Here is an 18,639-nt window from a genome sequence, read left to right as displayed (position 1 = left end):
TGAAGGAGTCAATCAACACCCTATTCCGCTGCTCAGACTAAGCATGTGATGGTACGTGCATCATACAGACACAAGCCTGCTTTCTGCAGCCCTCCTGCCCCCAACAACTCACTTCAGCGATTCCCAAAATCAAAGCCACTTACCAGGGGCCTCCTCTCCTATTTGTGCTTTGCCAAGCTCCGACAGCTGTGACTGGCTAGCCTCCTCTGGGGTAGAAAAGAGCTCCTGGCTGCATACTCTGCCCCCCCCCTCCACATCCTTGTCCAAGATTTCCTCCTTCTGTCTCGGTCCACTCTCGACCGGCACGCGAGCCACCAAAGTATCCACAGAGGTCTTCGCAGTGGAGGTGAGGTCGCCACCGAGTATCACATCCAGCTCTTTGGAGAACCGGCAGCTCATGGGCACAGCATCAGAGCAGTGGTTTGCTTCCTGCCCCTTGTGGTAGGCGTTCCACAGCTCCTGCACTGCAATGTGTCCCGGTCATGGCCCCTTTCTGTCATGCTTCATGAAAACTGTCCATAGGTATCATAATTCCTATGGCTGGAGCGCAGCTGGGACTGGACAGGCTCCTCTCCCCAAATGCTGATGAGGTCCAGCAGCTCAGCATTGCTCCAAGCGGGGGATTGCCTGGTGCATGGAGCAGGTATGGTGACCTGGAAAGATGCGCTGAGACTACTGCACGTGTCACCAAGCAAATAGGAAGGGGGCTTTCAAAATTCCCAAGGAATTTAAGGGGTGGGACTCACAGTTGGTCACCTGAGGGCAGGGCTGTAGAGTTCAAACCGATGACCAGAGAGGGACACCTCCCCGAGGTCAATCGCAGCACTGTAATAAACCAGGGTGTCTACACTGGCACCGCAGCGCAGAAAGCTGTACGCCTCTCGTTGGGGTGGTTTTTTTACAGCACTGGAACTGCGCAGTTTCTGCGTACCAAGTGGCTTGGCAGTGGGTACACCTCAGGAGTTACAGCGCTCAAAGCTGCTTTACTGCGCAGAAACTTACCAGTGTAGATAAAACATATTGATTTTAAAGTGATGGGATTATTCTAACAAACACAGTTAAAAAAGGCTAGTGATTTGGACCTTGTGAAATCTACAGATCAAAACAATTTATGATCTTGACCATTTCAATTCTGGCTCCTCCCCTTTTCTTAGACATCATAACCCAACTGCATGGATACCTGAAGCACCTGATTACCTACTGTTTTCTTAACACCTCATTAATACTTAGTGCAAGGGAGCATCTCAAGCATTCATGAGGTGTTAATGAGAGAAACAATAGGTGGATAGGATGAGAAAAAGTCAGAGCAGGGAAATGGAATGGGAACACTCTGAGTCAGAGACATGAGATTACAGCTGACCTGGGAGAAAATGAAGCTGGTGCTGGTTTCATTGTGTGCCTCGGGCCTTCACAGCTGCTGGGGACAGCTCCAGTTGAATACAATAATGCTGCTGTTAATTCCCCAACGACCTCCATCCCTATCTCACGCAGCATACTAGTTTCTGTAGCCACCCCTTTGTCTACCCTATGCTATCTGCCACAATTCACCTTTCCCATTCAGGGAAACATTTTTAGGTTCTAAAGTTAAACAGAAAATCACTGCTTTGTTTATTTACCACTGTAGTTGATAAAACAGTTTCCTACCTTTGCTCATTGACCCAGTATTTACTCTTCAAACTGCAACAGAAAAGGAGATTATGAAGTGTTTCAGATCAAACTAAGAGTATATTTACACAGCATTTTGGAGGGAGCGAGAGGGAGCCTCTCAGCCTGGCTGACTGACTCAGGCTAGCAGGGCTTGCACTAGTGCTCTAAAAACAGCTGTATAGACAGCGCCTTGAAGCTGCGGCTGGGGCTGGAGCCTAGGGAGGCTCTGAAGCCTAGGGAGAGGGGCAGGCTTCAGAGCCTGAGGTCCAACTCGTGTTGCATCTTCAAAGCCCTGTCTATTCAGCCATTTTTAGAGCACTTAGCATGAGCTCCATTAGCCCCAGTCTGTTGAGCAGTGCTATGAGGCTTGTTCCAAAACGTTGCGGACACGTACCCTAAATGGCTTGCTCTGGCTCAGATGAACATTAAGCATGTACTTAAGCGCTGAACTGAACTTTGCTGAACTGAGGCCTCTACAAGCATACTGAGTGTTGATGACACGGAGATGGGGATTTATCATCAGGAGTCCATAAAGTTTCTGGAGTGGGCTTTTTGCTTTTTTATTGCTGCCAAGCTTCCTACCAGGATAAGGGCCAGAAGAGGGAAGAATTGAGACAGAGCATCTCCAACTTAAGCAGAGGTGAGCAAAAGATTTGCAAGGTCACACACAGCGGTGCGGTTCTAGCTCTATCTTGAATCAACATCAAAAGTTGTTCATGGTGAGTTCATCAAAAGAGTTCATGGTGTCTCCTAAGGAGGGTAGGTGCTAGTGAGAAAACAATACCTTAGGATAGTTAACCTCAAGGACATTTCAAGCAGTGCAGCGAGTACTGGAAAGGTAGCACAGACTGAACTCGGATCTTGGGGTATGTCTGTGCCGCAATAAGAGACTTGCGGCACGACTGCAGCTGGCCTGCGTCAGCCGATTCAAGCTCATGGGGCTCAGTCTGTGGCACTATAAAAACTGCAGTGTAGATATTTGGACTCGGGGTGAACAGCTACACTGCAATTTTTAGCCTCACAGCCTGAGCCCCATGAGCCCAACTCAGCTGACCCAGGCTCTGACACTCAGTGCCGCAGGTTTTTTTATTGCAGTGTAGACATATCCTTGGAGTCAGATACTCTTGGGTTATGTCTACACTGCAATGTTAACCCAAAGTTAGTAGAACTCAAGTTAGCAGACCCTGGGTTTGTTAACCTAGGGCTTAAGCGTCTACACTCATTCATAACCCCAGGTTAGGAACTGTTGAACCTTGGGTCTCCAGCGTCTACACCACATTATGTGGGTCTGAGTCCAACCACCCATATCCCATGTCTTCCTAGTGCCCTCCCAAAATGTGATCACTCTACCCCTTTGTTTGTGGTGCTGTGTGGGAAAACTTGACTGTCTAGAGGACAAAAAAAAGTCAGAGGACATCAAGAGCACAAGTCCAATGGGGCTGAGTCCACACTGCAGAGCAATAGGGCTTGAACCCTGGATCCTGGCTTGACTCAGGCTTGGACCCTCCACCCCCATGGTATCCTGGGATCTGGGTTAGAACGATGTGTGTGTAGATGGAAAGGGGTGGGGGGGTAGATTTGAGCTTGAGTTTGGAAGGCTTACACCGCAGTGTATATGTACCCTTGAAGTCTAAGGCCAGATCTGCCTCTAGGGGCTTGTCCACACACAAAAGTTGTGCTGCTCTGGCCATACAGGTATAGTTAAAGCACTACAAGCTGCTTAGGGTGGATGCAGTTATATTGATATACAAGTGCTTATATTGGTACCGTTTAATCCCACCAAGGAAGGATAGTAATCCTTACCCACCTCCCAGGGCTGGTGAGGGTTAATGTCTGTACACTGTGAGCAAATAAAGTGCTATGTCATATTACTGCTACTGAGGATATCACGAATGTGTATTCTATGTGGAATGTGACAAGCAAATAGAAACCTCTCAGCAAGAATGATCCCTACCTTTCTCTGATCAGACTGGGATAAGTTTTCACCAGGAAATCAGAAATGTTTCTGTGGGTGAGATCTTGAAGAATTTCTGTGCTGCGCTGCACTCTCTGAGAGGCAAAGAAAATCCAACCAGTTACAGCAAACCAACCAGTTACAGTCCCTAAACCCATCAAGTGGGCGTTTGTCCGTAAAAACCACACAGTTGGTTTCAGTTCACAGGATCTCACCTGAAAAGTAACTTTTGTCCACCTTTGATTTGTGTGGATTCCCAACACCATTGAAACCAAAAAGTTCCACCTGGGTTTGAGTCAAGTCTGTGCTTCACTGGGGTTTGAGTGGAAATCATGTGAAAGTTCCACAGAAGTCTGCAAGGCTTGAAACAAGCCATCCTGGATTCACTCTGAAACTTTACCTGCTTGCTAACTCTATCCAGTCATCCAGAATCCAGGCTCAGACCAGGAGAAAATGTATTTCCCATCTCTTCCATACCCAGCAGTTTTGTTTATTAAATGATTCTCACACACATATATTTTGCTTGATAAGCACTTTCTTCCCTACAAATACAGACAGTGTAGTTTATTTATCACATAATCCCATCTCCCCACTGACTGGGGCTACTTTAGAGGTGTACGTGGCCGTTGCATGGTACCTGTGGGGGAGGAAGGCCTCCAGCTCCCGCGGGGCATTTCGGGAGCATAGTGAGCTTCTTGCGAGTGCTGCACTTGCAGGAGGGAGAAGGGTCGTCAGGGCTCCATTTGTGGGTCAGAAACAGGTTGGTTATGTTAGGAGGAATAGGTGGTATGCTCCAGGCAGTTGACATATTACTGCATGGGTAGTCCCTGCACAGAGGAACACAGTATCTCTTAACAGTGCCGTCACATAGCTCACCAGAGCTCATAAACACACGAAAAAATGCTGCTGTAGTTGAGATGTTTGCTCCTTTTGCATTCCCCCCCGCAGTGTGTCATTACCAATGAGAAGAGTGTCTCCCAATCAGAGAACCTCAGAGTGCTTGATAAACACCTATGACTCAAACACCACATCTGTGAGGTTATTGTCCCCATTTTGCAGACAGGGAAATGAGGAACAGTGAGGTTAAGAGATTTGCCCATTGGCACACATTAAGTCTGTGGCAGAGCCAAGATTTTAACCCTTTTCTCCTAGCTCTCTATTCTGAGACCATCCTTCCTCCCTTGCTCTCTCATCACACTGTACCTTCCCATCCATCCTCAATGCTTAGAGCTGCATCTTGTTCTCATTTAGGCCATACCTACATCACAGGGACCATAGCGGCTTAACCATGGCCCTGTAGCTAGGCAGCCTACAGCAGCGGAAGGGGGAGGAACATCAACTCCCCAGAGGATGGTAGTTAGGTCAACAGAAGCATTCTTCTGTCAGCCAAGCTGCGTCTCCACCAGAGGATAGGTCAGAACAACTACAGCATGCAGGGGTGTGGATTTTTCAGATCCCTTAACACAGCTGCTATATTGACCTTAAGTTCTGCTACATTATCTAGAGGAAAGGAGATGAAACACGAGCCACCGATGGGCTGGCAACATCCAGAGGAGAAAGGAATCAGGAGTGGGGCAGCAGGAGACAGGACAGTGAGGGGGTGTAGGCAACAGGGATACATATGCAAGGGTGTAGGAGGAAGAACAGAAAGGGTGGGAGAGGGAGAAGAATTTAAGAGCCAAGGCACAGCATGTGACTGACATTTTTATCAGAGCAAACAGTTAAAAATTACCAGTTATTTCCCTAACAGTTACTTTTCCACTTAAGTAATTGCTGTAGCCATGGGGATAACATGCTATTGTGAAGGAGAGCCTGAGGGAAAAGGCTCTAGGCCATGGAAAATTGGAGGGGGGCAGGCCATGGTAAATAGGAAGGGAGATCTGGAAATTCTGGCTTTATTTTATTGCTCTACAAATGGAAATGTTCATGTTTAATTCTTCATGCATATGACTGAGGTGCTACATGGAATTGCCTTTGCTGTCTTCTATCTATAAATATATAACTTAGCCTGACTGCATTATTGTCTCACTATTTGTTATCTCCAAACATCAGTGCCTGCACGTGTTTCAGTGAAAAGCTAGCCCACATCACTCTCAGTGTGGTATCTGCACCCCACTGGCTATACCTTACAAGAGATGATTTCTACTTCAAGAGAGAATATCCAATGACTTACCGAAGAGGCTCTTCCTTCATGCAGCGATTTCCAAATCCTGGCTTATTCAAGAAGGCATCAGTGAGGGAAACCATCTGCTCACTGCCAGGCCGCTCATTGCTAAGGAGATTGTACAAGATTTACTGTATAAAAACCTGTCAGACTACAGAAGTAGAATACACAAAACCAGCTGGTGACAGCATCACACAGGTAAACACATAGCTTCATCTAGGCAGAGTCCCCTCAGGTGCCGATAATCTAGTCTCTTTAATAGGATAAAGTCCACAAACCTTAGAAAGATTCCAAGAGGGCTTAAAGGACAAAGCAATGGCTATTTTCTCCTGAGATCAACGCACCCATTTTAACAAACTTAATATAAATACACACTCCCCTTTGTAAGCTTGGAATCATCACACTCCTGAGTGAACGCTGATCTTCATCTCAGACCCACCCAGCATAAACTGTCATACTGGAACTCAGCAAACACAGAGAAATCATAGGACAAGTATCACATCCCCTCTTTTTAGTAGGATGAGGGCTGAGGCCAAAGAAAGAATTCTAACCATGTCAACAAAGTGTCTAATAACACTAGCTTACTGTCGGTGCCAGGTGCTATCTACCAGTGATTTTCAAACTGTGCTCCACCCACCACTGGGGGATCAGTTGAGCTACTTTGTACAAATGCTTCACAATCATTATAGCCTTCAAGTGCTGATGCTTCCTGATGGTTACAGTCCAGCCCGGGACTCTTACGGTTTCCAGATGCATTTTTCACCTGATAAACTAAAAACAAAAGTGTTTCTCTGCACTCCGCACAATGCATGCTTTTTATCTTTGCCAGGTGTTTCTTTGGTGTAAATTCAATTGTGATCATATTTGTGGCTAGCACAAAGGGTAGTAAATGCACAGGAAGACACAGGCAAACTGCAAAGTGACCTAGAGGTTCGGCAGGTAATGACAGAGTTTGAGTACTGACAAATGTAAAATGTTATGCCCAGGAAATGGAAAACAGCAGCTACCAAAATGGGAGGGACACAGCCAAGCAGCAGCAGCAGCACCCCTCACATCAAAGCAAGTTTACTTTCATCTTCTCTTTAACATTGCCCAGACAGTGCATATCAACCCCGCCCCACCACACGTCATCAGCAGATTTTGAAGCTGCAACCCTCAGCACCAAAGCACAGATCTATCACTGGAGCTAAAGGAACAATTCCATAACCTGTTGGAAGTTGTAGGCTTTAGTTAGGGTGACCAGACAGCAAATGTGAAAAATTGGGACAGGAGTGGGGGGGTAATAGGAGCCTATATAAGAAAAAGACCCAAAAATCAGGACTGTCCCTATAAAATTAGGACATCTGGTCACCCTAGCTTTAGTACTCCAATTGGACCAGGTACTAGAGGGGAACACGACACTTTACATACAAACACTATATTTGGCACATAGAGGTTGGGAGATAGGCCAGTCACAATATGAAAACGTTTGAGAACCATTCTTTTGCAGTCAGACAATGGGCTGGATTGTCCTTTCATGCCAATTTCATGCTAATTAACTATTCTGGGATGAGTGAGAGGGGAATCAGGCCCACCAAGCAGCAGATGTAACCCAGCAGTCCTAAATGCTATGGAGGAAAGGGGATAGGAGATCGACTTTAAAAAAAGATTCCTCTGACCTGAAGAAAGTAATCTGGTGTCCATAGATCCAAGGATGGAGTATTAAGCTGGGATATTCTCCAAAGGGAGGGATAATAACTGTAAGTATTAGAGCTAACAACACAAAAGTAGCCGGGAGAACAATCTGCAGGGAACAGGAAAAACATCATAATGTGCAGTAACATTTGTGTACAGCTCTGTAAAGCTCAGAACACACGTACACAAAGGAGGGACAGCAATAGCACATGGATCAGACCTACTTCTGTTCTCAGGCACCACCATTTCATTCCCAGCACTACCAGCAACCAGAGTTGCCATAGTGTTGGTTTTTATTAACATGGACTATTTCAGGGACAGTCTCAATCAAAGCAAAAAATTTTGGAGGAGGCAAATTGCAGAGAGAGAGAGAGAGAGAGAAAGAGAAAGAGAGAGGGGAGGGAGGCTATAGCGTGTGCATGTGTGCTTGAGTGTGGGATGCAGAGCAGCTGGGATATTAATTGGAACAGCCGTCACAAGGACATTGGTACCCGCAATCATCACCACCCTTGCTTTTGCTGGAGGTATCCCTGTGGCCACTAGTGCTGAGGACTCTTTAGGGAAGACTCAGTGACGGTGATGAAGGAACGAGTGGTACCTGAGCAAGGAAGTCCTTACGGCTACGCGTAGCATGGTGGAACCGTTTGATGAGCAGTGCTTTGATTTGCTGATGGACAAGCTGAGAACCTTTATTCTGCCGGGACCCCTTGCCTTCTTTCCCATCCCCTGTTCGGCCTGCAGGTGTTCGAGAGGCTCCATTGGTCGCCAAAGGGGGTAGTTCAGCCTTCTCTTTCTGCTCAAGGCAGGTTTTTCTGAGAGTGGAGCCATTTTCTTGAGCACCTCCTAGGTTTTGGGAATTGAAGTGATCATGTGCATTACTCCTTAGGAGGAGGGGCTGAGAGGCCATTTCAACCTTGTTCATCACTGCTGAGTAAGCTTCCTTAGAGGTTTAGCCCTGGTGGAAGCAGATTTTCCCAAACCTATATATTCCTGACAACTACATTGTTTTGCATTACAACCATTGCAATGCTTCTTTATCAACTGTTGGTATCCAGGAAAGTGGGCGGGCAAAGCCCACTGCTAAAGGACCTCCCCCCAGCCTAAGGGTCCACAGGTCCGTGATACCAAATAATTGCAGGGGACAACTAATGAGATAACAGGAATGGGAGTGAGGTCACAGGGCTAAACGAAGGGAACCTGATGGGGACACCAAGCAAAGAACCCCGAACAGTGCCCCCTGCTCCTCGAAGGCATCAAGGGAGCCAGCAGACACTGCCCAGAGGAACTCTGCCCGGATGAATGAATGGACGGAGGAGCGGAAATAGACCCCACAGTCGCAGGAAACCCCATCGGCCAACCTGCTCTCCCTGGTTTTGTAGATGGCCATTTTGACCAGGGCTAGGAGGAGGTTGACAAGGAGGTCCCGCGACTTTGTGAGGCCACAGATGGGGAGTGCATAGATGAACAAGTGAGGGTTAAAGTGCAACCAAAACCGTAATAATATAACCAAGAGGAGCCGGAATAGGGGCTGCAACCTAGCGCATTCCAGGTATACGTGCGCCAAAGTCTCCCTCACGCTGCAAAAAGGGCAGGTGTCCGGAAGGGGAGTGAACCGTGCCAAGTACACACCTGTGCTCACGGCTCCGTGAAGGATCCGCCAGTTGACATCCCCGGTGGGCCTCAGGACCAGGCCTCAGGACCAGGCTGGCCCACCGGGGCTCCTCACCCTCCAGAGGTGGCAGAAAGTCCCGCCACTTCATGTCGGGGCGGGACGCGAGGGTGAGGACATGAAGGGTGTGGAGCACGAGCGTGTACAAATGTTTTTGTGGTGCAGTCTGGAACCGGACTGGCTGCAACTCGTGTAGCCGGCTCACAGTAAAGGGGTGGGGTTGCCTGGTAGGTCCACGGGGCAGGTGCCCGATGAAAAGGTCAGGAGGGCCTGGCGTGGAGGGTGGGTGGGGCATGCCCTCTCGCAGGACCCGAGCAGTGGGTGGTAAAGTGGCCCTCACCTCCTGAAGTACGCGCTGGGGAGTACAAGGTCTGGAGAGCCCCATGCGCCGAGTGTCAGGGGATCCAGCCAATCTCCCCGGTCGTAGTCCAGGAGGTCTCCGACTCTGGTGACTTCTGCCAGGACCAACCTCTGGTGCACTGAGGGGGACTCCGCCACCTGCACATGGAGCTGGGGGTTGTGTAGCAGGGGCTCCACGAGGAGATCCACCCCCTCGGCGACCGCCACGGACCTGATGGCCAAACCAGTTTCCAGGTCCGGAGGAGGTCCTGGTAGAAGACCGACAGCCCAGAGAGGTCTCGCGGAAGACCGCTCCGATAGAGACAAAGGAGCTGCCGGTCGAATCGGAGCCCTCGGAGGCAGCGGAGGAAGGATTGTGCCAGTACACTCCACGCCGGACTACCTGCACCATAAAGGAGCCTCTGCAGGGCCTGGAGGTGGAAGTGCGCAGGCACTTCAGACCCTGTCCTCCCTTTTCCAGGGGTAGGTAGAGAACCCCTGCAGAGACCCAGTGCAGTCCTGGCCAAAAGAACTCCAGAACTGACTTCCGGACATTGGCCAGGAAATCCGGGGCCGGGACCAGGGTGTTGAGCTGGTGCCAGAGCATGGACAGGACTAGCTGATTGAGCATCAGTGCCCTCCCTCGCAGGGAGAGACACCGGAGTAGTCCTGTCCATCTCCAGAGCCGTTCTACCACCCTGTCCTTTAAACCTTGCCAGTTCTCCAGCGGAGACAGATGCATGGCAGAAAGGTAAACACCAAGATAGAGCAGCGGACCCGCGCTCCACCGGATGGCCTGAAGCACGGGTGGGAGGGAGCTCGCCTGCCACCCATCCCCAACCACCAGGCCAGAGCTCTTGACCCAGTTGATCTGGGTGGAGGCGGCGGCCGCCGAGTAGACGGCCTGGCAAGCTTCCACCCGCACCAAGTCGCCCAGATCTTGGACCACAAGGAGCACGTCGTCAGCGTATGCCGACAGGACCATCCACAGCTCCGGCTCCCGCAGCGCCAACCCCATCAGCCTCCGGCGGCGAAGACAGAGGAAGGGCTTGATCACCAGGGCATACAGCTGGCCTGAGAGGGGACACCCCTGCCGTACTCCCCGCCCGAAGCTAACCTGCTCGGTCAGGGTCCAGTTGAGCCTGACCAGACACTCCGCGGAGGCGTACAGCACCTGGAGAAAGCCCATGAACTGGGGCCCGAAGCCGAACACCTGCAGAGTGCTCAGGAGATACCTGTAGTCCATCCTGTCGAACACCTTCTCCTGATCCAGGGACAGGAGGGCGAACGACAGGCCATCCCTACACCCGAGCTCCAAGAGATCCCGGACCAAATAGAAATTATCAAAGATGGTACAGCCCGGGACGGTGTAGGTCTGGTCTGGATAGACCATGTCCACCAGCACGGACCCCAGCCGCAGCGAGATTGCATTCGCTATGACTTTATAGACTGTGCTGAGGAGCGAGAAGGGATGCCAATTCCGAAGGTCACGGGGGTCCCCCTTCTTTGGGAGCAAGGCAAGCACGGCTCGCCTGCACAACAGGGGTAGGACCCGCTCTCCAAGGACTTGGCCCAGACGGTGAGAAGGTCCGGGCCGAGGACGTCCCAGAACACACAGTAGAACCCCACAGTCAGCCCATCCATGCCCGGAGATTTATTGGTGGGCATGCAGCGGAGGACTTCCAAGAAATCAGCCAGAGTGAGAGGCAGCTCTATCAACTGGTACCAGGCAGGCTGGCTACTGCAGCATTAATCCTCTATTCCATTCCCTTTTTCCAACACTATGGATGAGTTAATCAAGTCTATGGTGAACATACTGACAGACAGCAGAGTGCTGAATGTCAATACTACTTATACTTTAGAGACTTGAGGATGGATTTTGATGTATATAATTAACAATCTGATCCAGCAGAAATGGAAATCTGACTTGTATTGACTTCTCAGATAATGGATCAAGCCCAAAATCAGCATCACTTGCTGACCAGCTATATAATGAAAAGAAAGACATATGGGACTGGAAGCTGCTATTCTCATTCTTAATAGGCTGTCAGAATGCCCAAGAAAAGAACATCAGACATTGAATATCATGGATATCTACCTGCATTCTGTGATCCAGGGTCAGCATCTGCTGTGACCTTCAGGAAAACCTGCCAAAGACATGCACACCTCTTGGTTAGCAACACCTTTGGAGTCATCCTGCTTGTGAGACACTAGACATCATCCTCTAAAATGACATTTGCAAATAACTCTGGGTACTGCTGCTAACTACAGAATCAAAGATCCGTTAGGAAACAGCTTGGGAAGCAAAATGGTGTGGGGAGCAGAGAAACCGACAATAAAAGAGAGGAACATTTGAGGCTAAGTAGTCATGGTACATTTATAAACAGATCTGATGGGCATCCAGGTTTGAATTATTTCTGAATTCCCATCTTTAAAGATCTGCTGTGTGTGTTACAATGGACATTACTGGTTTATGCTAGGTTTTGAGGGGATTATTATGGCTCCATGTTTTGGAACTCAAGTTCTCCCAAAAGGATTTCTGGAAGGACTGAGAAATATTTCAAAGCATCCATTACCTCTTCAAGGGGAGTATCCGAAATCCCAAAACTGCTGAGTCCCAGGTCAGCCAGGGTTTCTTCCAATTCTCTGAAGAGACTGGCGTAAGCTCGCTGTTTAAAATCTTTACTGGGCAAAAGGTAGATGAGTTCTTGACCAATACTTTCAATTAACTTTGCTTCTGGAACATGATGATGAATTAGTTCTGTAAGCTCATTCACATCCCCTGTAAAGAGTCAGAACAGTGTTCAGAACATGAATATTTAAGTATTCTGGGAATGCTTCCAAAGGCTGTGCTGACATAAGTTGGGAAGGACTCACACAGCTCTGTTAATATGCTACTAGACTGGACTGGATCCTTGTCAGCTATGACTTGTGAACTGTGTAGCAGGAAATGATTTAAGACCCATCAACACCATGATTGACTTTCAGAAGCATTTACTAAAGTGCTCCGAAGAGTGAGAAAAACGGAAGAGGTGCTCACAGAAAGATTCTGTTTGCTGCACTTTAAAGATGTTTCTCCTTTCTTGATTGAATCACATATTGTAATACACAGAAGTTTGAAACTATTAGTCCACAGTCAAGGAAGACCCAAGCTTCCAGTTTACAGTCTGAGCCCAAGATCTTAGAAGACGTCTCAGAAACGGGGTTTGTCACAGAAAGGTAAGCAAAACCACCAAGAAGCCTTAGTGATTTCTAGGTGACAGTAAAATACACATACCTGAGACAGCGCTGAAAAAGGGAATTTCAAAAGCAGGGTTCTCTAAGCTTTAAGTAGCAGTACACTAGGAGAAACAGCCCTGTTTCAGAAGAATAGGCCTTGGACCAAGTGAATGATCCCAATTCTTACCATCCAGTTCTTGCTCGGGACCTTCCACTGTATCTTTAGGTGCACACCTGGAACAGGAACACGAGCACTGAGATCCACAGCTAGGGGAGTGCTAGTACAGATAAGTAAGAAAGAGGATGTTAAGTGCTTCAGATGCATATAATGCATGCAAACTAGTGTGTAAGAGTGTTATAAGCAGGGATTGTTTCATCAGCCTTTACACAGCTTCAGGGTAGTAAGAAATTTGTCTTAGCTGGAACATCTTGAACATATTACACTCAGACTTGCAGTCTGAGGACTAGCATAAAAGACAGACAAAAAGTAAATTTCACACAAGCATTGCATCACACCACCATGCATGTGGTAACCACATGGAATTCTAAATTACATGCATTTACTTGGGGAAGTTGAATGAATGGCCATACATACAGACACTATGATGTCAGTGGGTTTACAAACTGGGACCTACAGGATCAAAAACAATCCAGGTCCCTCTTCTTTGAGTTGCCGGAGAACCGCTTTTGCCAGGAGTAAGTGGCAGGCTGCCATAGTTCCTGAGCTACCCACTGTAGGGAGACGTGATCACATCTAGTGTATTGCAGAAGGACTCATGCCTGGACAAATGGCACTCCACAGGGAGATTCTCAATGTAAGTGGTGGGGGAGGTTTTCAGATAGGCATCAGCCTCCAGAGCTGGCTGCCCAATTGCCATTTGTGCCTTTGAAAAGCCCTCTGCCCTAAGGCATATCCCATCCCATCTCCTAGAACTGGAAGGGACCTTGAAAGGTCATCAAGTCCAGCCCCCTACCTTCACTAGCAGGACCAAGTACTGATTTTGCCCCAGATCCCAAAGTGGCCCCCTCAAGGATTGAACTCACAACCCTGGGTTTAGCAGGCCAATGCCCAAACCACTGAGCTATCCCTCCTCATAAAACCGGAGAAGCTCTGTTAAGAGGTGTATATTTAAATCCCCAATAGTCCTCTAATTTCATGAGAAGGAGACTCATGTTCTCATTGCCTTATTCCCTAGGACACACCATTTACTGTACAGTCAGCTTCGTCCACAGCAACAAACAGCAGCTACTCAGGTTCTGAACTGTTGCAGTGAATGAATATTTGAAGACTGCTTGTGCAACAAGGGAGCAGAGAACTTACTGAACCCCATTCTCCTCCCCCTTGGGTGTTTTTCATCTTGCGAACCAAGGTGAGATAGAAGCCAGATCCAAAGCAGTTCTTTAGGAAGACAGGAGAGCCGGAGCAGAACAATTTTCCTTGGGAAATGATGGCCACCCGGTCTCCAAGGATGTCTGCCTCATCCATGTGATGCGTAGAGAGGATGATGGTTCTGCCTAGGAGAAGGAATACAGAGATGCTCTGCAAGGTACTGTTCCTTCGGTACAATCAGGACTGTATGTGGATTACAGGGATTGGTACAGCACTTCTGAAAGAAATTCCCAGGAATAAGAGCCAAAGATTTCACCATGAGTTGATCCTATAGGGTTGGGCCTTATTCATGGAAATAGTGTAGATGCAGGCAAGATGGCAAGTGAGAAAATTAAAAACAAAGAGCTGCACAAGCAACAGATGCTCCCACATGAGCAGGCAAACTCCTGGTGAGGCCCACGAGCATGCAACACCCGTAACAGCACTGCCACCTTCATCCCAGGATGACCTCGCAGCACATCTGTTACATAACTGAACACGTCTCGATAGTTTAACACATATTAGCTTGAGCATCCATAAAAGGAGAAGCAGACAAAGAACTAGGGGCTGGCTAACCCAGGGTGGGAAGAACCACTGACCAAAAGTTAAAAGCTTGGCAAAGGTATATGAATAAATACAATTTTTGACATGATTCTGCTGCCCTTACTCACCCTGAATGGAGCTACTCACAGAGTAAAGTACTACTCACAGTGAATAAGAGTGACAGAATTGGGCCCATCAATGAGAAATCTCTCCAGCACTCATCCTCAGAAATGTTTTTGTTTTTAAAGGGGAGTGAGGCATTTGATAGTTCAGAAAGAAGCTGAAGCTCTTCCTTTCTGTAGCAGTTGTAAGTGCAAGCAGCAGGATACCCAAACTTTTCCAAACCTGTTCGGCTCCTCTGAAATACTGGGGCCAGCTCTGCCTCACTTACTCTCAACTGAGTAGTGTCTCACACTGTTAGGAGTCCCACTGAAATAAATTAGATCACTTGCCAAGTATGACACGACTCTGTGTGAGTTAGATTAGCAGAACGGGGCCCTCTGAGCACAGTTTAGTCAGCTCTCTCCATGTAAAATTAAGTTGCTATATCATCTCTCTAGCTTTTCTAATCTCTGCCCTAAACCCCCAGGTCATGAGACAAATCGCTTATGTGAATTTACCACTCGTGTAACCTGTTTGTGCATGTTCATACCCTTTACTTTAATGACAGCTTATGCAACAGACATGCTTATTTGTGAAGGGGTTTAAAAAGCAATTTCCTCTGTGGAGTGTGTTACCTGAGCGATACTTCAGTAGAAGATCCCAGATAGACCTCCTGGAATATGGATCTACTCCAGAGGTGGGCTCATCCAAGACGACCACCTTTGCTTCACCAACAAAGGCAATGGCAACAGATAGCTTTCTCTGCATGCCACCTAAAGAGTGCAGGGACACAACTGTGGGAGTGAGAAGGAAGAGCAGCACACATTGCAGCATGTGATGATAGAGGACTGTTTGTGTCTGCTGGAGACAGACAAACTGGACCAGGTAAAATAAGAACCACTCTCACTCCTCAACCTTGGCCCAGAACTTGAACAAATACACACATTTTTGCTTGGGTTCCAAAATTTTAGCTTAATTTGTTCATTACTTTTCATTTTCATGCAGTGTCTGCATTTTCTGGTCCTAGCCTGGAGCCAAAGCAGGAAGTTCTAGAGCTGGTCTAAGAAAGCTTGCTTTCATGATATTGTCGGCCCACGTTTGCAGAACCTAGAGATCAGTGAAGTATAAAAACTCCTGAGTACTTATCTAATCCAATCTGCAACTCTGGACAGTTATAGGGCACTGCACCCACATGCTGCACCTCCTTGCCATTGTACTACATACAGTTTTACCTTTTAAATGACATGAACAGCCCTTATAAAAATATTACAGTATTCTAGGGTATTCACCCAGGACGCTAAAGCAGCAGTATGGGAAGGTGTTGCATTTTGGACCATTACCACAGACTAGTGGTGGGGCTGGGGTATGTTATTAAGGGAAGACATATTTTTGTATATTCATATATATTTTTATTCAGCATCACTAAAGTAAGTTTTATGCATCACAGATACATTCACATCTGATGCCTTATGGACAGATTCTGCCACCCACACTGCTCGAGCAAGCCAATTGAAATTCATGGGGCTCCAATTCAATACTCAAGAAGTAAGGGACTACTTAATGTGAATCGTTGGCAAAATTTGTCCCCATGGAACTAAAATGACAGAAGAACAAAAAAGGTGACGATTTTGAAAACAAATCCTTGGGCACCTGACAGGTTTTGAGCCTCTTCATTCCTTTTATGGGGGAGGCCTATATCTTCCAGCATCATCTCCATCTCCAGCACAGCTTCCTTTCGAGACCTCCCTTTCAGCTGGGCATAAAACAAGATGTGCTCTGCTACAGTGAGGCTGAGAAATTAGACAGAAAGACTTTGAGACAGGTTAAATGAAGAGCCAAGTTGCTTGGTCCAACAGCAGTCAGTTCATTATAGCATTACCCCCTTTGAGGAGAGGAATTGATTTATCCCTTACATGTGCCTACGTTGGTTGGCCAGCAACTCTTCAGGATCACCCTGCCCTTCCTTGCTCTTGTTGCTTCTCTGTCTACCCACCTGTAGTGGGGCAGTCACCCCGCTCCGGCTGAAGAAGGGCTTAAAGCAGCCCCAGAAAAAGGCTGCCCCGGGGGAGCCAATTGCTAGGCTGACTGGGAAAGCAGACTCAGCTGGGGCCACGCCCCAATCAGGCCACAGCTGGCCCTATAAAGGGACTGTTAGGCAGGAGCTAGGCGAGATTCTCTCTCTAGCTGTGGAGAGAGATGGGCCTGGCTGCTTGGGAGCTCAGCAGGGTACCTAGAATGGAGCAGGGCTGGGGAAAGGCCAGAGGAGCTGGGGAGCTCCAGGCTGGAAAACCGCCAGGCTGCAGGCCTTGGTAAAGGCCGGAAAGGTACTGGGGTTGCAGAGGTGCAGCCCAGGGTATGCAAAGACAGCAGGTCCAAACCCCCCTTGCTGATGATGAGTGTATAGACTGCAGTCTGCCCCAGTGAGCGGGAGCTAGATGGTGACTGGCAGTAGCCACTGAGGCAAGATGGGGATAGAGGGTTGTGGGTTCCCCTGGGTGGGGAGAACCTGATTGTGGGTTACTGCTGGGGGCAGAACCCCAGCGTACAAGGGCATCAGGGTCTGGGAGGAACACGGGGGCCAGTGGCAAGCAGGACATCATCCAGCAGAAGGTGCTCTGGAGCTGGAGAGCTAATTCCCTGGACAACCAGCAGGAGGCGCCGCGCCGGTAAGCCGTCGCCTCGCTACACCACCTACCTGCCTTTCCAAAATGGCACCCCCAACCATCATCGCAGCCTACTGCCAGGATTCATACGGCTTTTGGGGAATGGGGCCCTGGATTATTGTGTGCTTTGATTCTCATGTTAAGTTCTTCCCAAGCTCTAACACAATGCAGACAGTACCCATATTGGGAACACTTATTTCCCCTGAGGAACGATTTTGGGCCCAGCCAGTGGAAGCAGAAAATTCCCCGACGACCCATGCCTGCCGATAGTAGGAAGGGAATAAAATGTGGGCAGCTGGCTTCAGCAGTGTTACTGAGCATGCTCAGTCCATGTGACCATTCTCAGTACAAGCCAAGCAGCAAATCTGGGGAGCATGTGACCCTGCATCCCCCCCATGCATCTCCTCTTGGGGATTATAGAAAGGGTAAAATAGTATCTGTCCTTTAGAAATACTGACAGGAGAAGAAGGAAGGGGGATTCTGTCTCTGAGTTACATGCACTGTCAGAAGATCACAGAGAAACAACATGGGCTTTGGGGACATCCCAAACATCCAGTCCGGGTGGTGGGGGCTCAGTTCTTGAATTTGGCATCATATGGCACTTACTGATTAAACAAGATGTTGTACTGAGGACACATGCCTAAACTCTGCCGAATCGAGTCCATATGTATCTGGATGTCCTTGCCACCAACCAGGACAGTTCCAGATGTGGGTGGAAACAAGCCTGTTAGGATTGACCTGGCCAAACACGAGAAAAAAAGCAAATGGACAGTCCTTAGGTTTCAGATAAGCAGAGACACTTCTCTCATGGGCCACTAGGTGGCACATGATGACTTCTTATTCCAGTGGTTGCTGAAACACAATCCCATTGTGAAGCATGGACACATCTTGTCCTAATAAAATACACAAGTGAGATCCTGGGAATGTGTAAAGTAACTCCGCTAATGTGAGGTTCTGGGTTTGGTATCAATTGTATATATGGTTCTCACTAGGCTAGAAAATTGATTCCAAACTTGGTTTGCACAAAAGTTTGAGCTGGTCCTTGCTAGCTGGCCAAACGGTGTTTAAGTCAAGTTAACCTGAACTTGTACTTTTCAAACCAGTTCACCAGACAAGTTTCCTCAGCCCTGACTACCCATGACCTAGAATGAGTCTCGCTGGGGCAGAGATCCAGAATAATGGTCTGAAGCCTTGAATGCAGAGTTACATAACAGTGCTGCCCATGGGTTATACTAGTGCTACCCTGCCCTCCTGACCTGCACTCTGCTTTGCTGTAGACTGAAGAGAGTTGGAGAC

The 18,639-nt window shown here is 48.2% G+C and overlaps 1 protein-coding gene across 1 annotated transcript in view; it reads right to left on the bottom strand.

Moving 5' to 3' along the window:
* Positions 1 to 18,639, bottom strand: part of ABCA4 (ATP binding cassette subfamily A member 4) — a 115,782-nt gene that overhangs the window by 26,964 nt on the left and 70,179 nt on the right. The window contains exons 19-31 of the mRNA XM_034780078.1: positions 17,950 to 18,081; positions 16,331 to 16,470; positions 15,316 to 15,453; positions 13,988 to 14,181; positions 12,854 to 12,944; positions 12,024 to 12,229; positions 11,546 to 11,594; positions 8,038 to 8,282; positions 7,424 to 7,548; positions 5,775 to 5,873; positions 4,239 to 4,428; positions 3,602 to 3,696; positions 1,645 to 1,677 (exon numbers count right to left, since the gene is read on the bottom strand). Of these exons, the coding sequence (XP_034635969.1) occupies positions 1,645 to 1,677; positions 3,602 to 3,696; positions 4,239 to 4,428; positions 5,775 to 5,873; positions 7,424 to 7,548; positions 8,038 to 8,282; positions 11,546 to 11,594; positions 12,024 to 12,229; positions 12,854 to 12,944; positions 13,988 to 14,181; positions 15,316 to 15,453; positions 16,331 to 16,470; positions 17,950 to 18,081 (1,737 nt within the window). The remainder of the gene's footprint in view (positions 1 to 1,644; positions 1,678 to 3,601; positions 3,697 to 4,238; positions 4,429 to 5,774; positions 5,874 to 7,423; positions 7,549 to 8,037; positions 8,283 to 11,545; positions 11,595 to 12,023; positions 12,230 to 12,853; positions 12,945 to 13,987; positions 14,182 to 15,315; positions 15,454 to 16,330; positions 16,471 to 17,949; positions 18,082 to 18,639) is intronic.

Source organism: Trachemys scripta, chromosome 8 (genome assembly GCF_013100865.1).
Source record: "Trachemys scripta elegans isolate TJP31775 chromosome 8, CAS_Tse_1.0, whole genome shotgun sequence".
NCBI lineage: Eukaryota > Metazoa > Chordata > Testudines > Emydidae > Trachemys > Trachemys scripta.
This window is presented reverse-complemented; position numbering and strand designations above follow the sequence as displayed.